A 3,498-nucleotide genomic window follows, 5' to 3' on the forward strand; every position below is an offset into this window, starting at 1 on the left:
GGGAGATATACGGAAAAATTAAACAATAAGAAACTTTGAACTTATTTCTTGCATTTGAATTACTCTTTCACATTTATTAAGCATCATATACTATGCCTTAACTTTAACAGACTCAATAAATAAACCGAAATATAATATTTTCATAGTTGAAATAATTAGTCAATTGAAGCTAGACCACCATGGAAAACCTGGAAGCACTGGACGGCCGTTTTGTCCATGGATGCGCACTGCTGAAGAGACCCATAATAGGATGAAACGGCCGTCCAGTGCTTCGAGGTTTACCATGGTGGTCTAGCTTCAATTGACTTATGATTTCAACTATGAAAATACTGAAATCTCCACAAAACCTCTTCTGACCGAAATATAATAGTTGAAACACTGAAACAGTTTTCATTTCATTGATTAATTAAAAGATAAGAAATTATTACAATTATTGTAAATGAATTCTTAATTCAGTCCTGAAAAGGTACATCTACTTTAAGTGTTTTCCTGGAAAATTGTTCCCTCACTTGAGTAAAATATAATACCTAGGAATGGAGAGCAAATATTTTTAAAATATTTTCGAATTTTTATTAGTTTAAGTAACATCTTTTTTCCTCACCTTGAAAATATTTTTTTTAGACATGGCAACAACACCCCCTGCACTGTTCAAAAATGGTGGATGGTATCGTAAGTCATCAACGGCAGGTGATAAATGTCTTAATTCTGTGTCACAAATATAAAAATTTTCACTTTTCTCAGGTAATAGATCAACATCATGAAAGATGAAACAATTAATATCTGGATCAATATCCAATGCATGTAAAACTCCAACATCAAATAATAGTCCACGATTGAAAGGAGTGGTCCCAGCCTTAGAAAAAAATAAACAGTCAACTTAAAAAGTTTCAATGTTTATGTACATAGCAAAACCAGGTAAATTCCTTAGATAATAGCACCATTTTGAAAGTAATTTAAGATCGATTACTATCCGTCCGAAGATTTTATTAGTTATCAATGCGCCTGGAATGATGAGACTACCAAAATAGGTAAGATGTTCAACGCATTAATCAAAGTTTAGACGCTAACACTGACCAGTTCCGGAGCAATGTTTTTCATTTCGAGGGACGGGAAAGTATCTTATGCATGTTTGCATTGATGCTCAGTGCTTTTACTAATTAAAAACATGCCATCTGCGTATTAAAAATTGACAGGTGAATCACTTGGTCGGACCAAATCTTTAAAATTGAAGACATTAGACCAAAAGTGGGATGGTGAGCAACCCTGATGAAAACCCCTTGAAATTGACTATTCTAGTCAGATGCAGAACCATTTGAAGACCTATGTACTTCTTTAGAACACCTTCCAGTGAAAAACATCGCCACAAAATTCCTCGTTTAGTGGAGTCAAACACTTTCCTGAGGTCCTGAATTTTGACTATAGTTTAGCGTCGTTAAATACATCCGTGTTCTACAACCTGATGTTGTGTAAATATTTGATGAGCACATTTGTTGCTAAGCCTGAAATCATCCTAATTATCAAAGGCCTGCTCTTCACAAGAGCTATTTTAGCATCAGATTATCACAGAGTTTGGTTTCAGACACTATGTTGGTCAAACGGATTATTTTGTGGATGTATTTAAAACCGTGTGGGTACCATTCCATTCTTATTCAAGATAAATCGTTTTTCCGCGATAGACAAGGCTCATGGATAATTCTTCTCAAAATGAATCACTAACTTTTATATTTTTAAATTGACCAAGAAGGAGAAGTAGTTTTCTGTCAAGCCTAGCGACACAATCCACCTCATCCTGTCGAAGTTGAAGGTCTCTAGGTGGAACAATGTGTCTCCCTACACTTAAAGTTTGTAATTGCGGGGAATAAGTAGTAGTCATAACATTTCATATGTTACTCTCATACATTAAATACGACATATTTAGTCAGAAATTAGTAAAATGCATTTAAATGTTAGTGGTGTGCACTTAGTGACTAACTGCTTCATTTATCTGACTAGTAGTGAGACCAATTATCATGTGTTCTCTTCAAACCTCATTATGCATTCTGTACAGTAACTTATTAGTTATGAGCGATAAATGAATTTCTGTCCTGTGAAGTTTGCCAGATATCCTTGAGTTGTAATACCCAAGAAAGATTCGATCAACAAAATATTAAAGATTCAAGTGATCAGTGTAAAACCGTTATGCCGTTTAATTGAATAACGATCATTATCGAACGACAAAAAATGAGAATAGCTCGGGTCACTGGTACATAAACTGCACCACTCACCAACTACTCTAATTCTATCAATTGTCCTATTGGACAGGTTTCAACCTTATAAGAATGTCAAGTAAGTGGTAAAATAATAAGTACAAATCAAAACTTGTAGAAATTATACTATAAACATAAACTCCTTACCTGCTCAATCACAAAAACATAATACGGCATATTTTGTCGTAACAATAGGGCATGTAGTCTCGGTAATAGTAGCTTGAGGTGCTTTTCTCGTTCCCTATAGGGTATAATGACAGCTATCTTCTGTGTAGACACACATCCTGGTTTCCAGCTCCCCTCACAAACATGCTGAGATACATACAACAAGTTCAGAAAATCTGTGGGAGTATCTGAGCTATATTGGGTTAGATCAATGTCACCGCTTTTCGGACAACAGACTAGTAAGTGATAAATTAACTGTTACAAAAAATACCTTTGCTTCCTGGTAGACTACAGAGCTCCTTGTCGGTAAGTTCATCAGGGTGAGTGTATACGACTCGACTCGGACGATTCGACAAATGCGCTATGATGAAAAATAACGCTGTCACCACGCACACTGTCATGCATAACTTGCAACGAAAAATCGAGAGAAGTCTCAAAAAATGACTCCCATGAATAAAAATGATGGTTTTCCTCATCGAGTTTGAGATAATTATGTATATTTATCACGTTATCAAATGGCATTGAAACATTTTCGGCTTTTGACTATAATGAAAGCTCCTCGAATTGGAAGACGGATTGAGTGAACAGCGTTTTTAAGCCTTTTCAGTAGACGATTCAACAGCCACTTGATAGCGATCAGTTTAATTAACGTAGAACTACAGTTGAGATAAAATTAAAATATGAGCACATTATCGACTCACATACAGTGATCACTACATGTGAAACTGTGTGAGAATTGAAGGACATAGCGGAGAGAAGGACTCAAGATAAACAGGTGATGAAGTAAATGAACATTGAGGTAGTCTAATGAGAAATGACCAAACACCGCGGTCATGACAAGTTACTCCGTTGTCATGTCATATTCAATGTACAATAGATTCAACAAACACTATAAAGACAAATGAAGTTCACTTGTGTTGAGCTGATACATACAAGCCAGCTTTTTGACCCTTTTTTCTGCGGTACAGAATGATTCGAGGACTGCATTGAAGTCTATTGATTGTAGTCTAGCTTGTAGTGTTAAATTAATCCTCGAGGTAAAAGGTTGTATAAGCCTTTGACATTGATTTTTAATTCATTAGTTTCA

General features: G+C 35.4%; 1 protein-coding gene across 1 annotated transcript; it reads right to left on the reverse strand.

Annotated features, from left to right (window-relative positions):
• Positions 1–577: 577 nt before the first annotated feature.
• Positions 578–3,169, reverse strand: Smp_056260 (putative beta-1,4-galactosyltransferase; the record flags this gene model as incomplete). The annotated part of the gene is made up of 4 exons (XM_018793019.1): positions 3,117–3,169; positions 2,683–3,067; positions 2,394–2,647; positions 578–853 (listed from the first exon to the last, which is right to left on the reverse strand). The coding sequence occupies exons 2-4, from the start codon at positions 2,885–2,887 to the stop codon at positions 578–580; spliced, it is 735 nt and encodes a 244-aa protein (XP_018647574.1). The 5' UTR covers positions 2,888–3,067; positions 3,117–3,169.
• Positions 3,170–3,498: the final 329 nt, after the last annotated feature.

This window comes from Schistosoma mansoni, chromosome 1 (assembly GCF_000237925.1).
Source record: "Schistosoma mansoni strain Puerto Rico chromosome 1, complete genome".
NCBI lineage: Eukaryota > Metazoa > Platyhelminthes > Trematoda > Strigeidida > Schistosomatidae > Schistosoma > Schistosoma mansoni.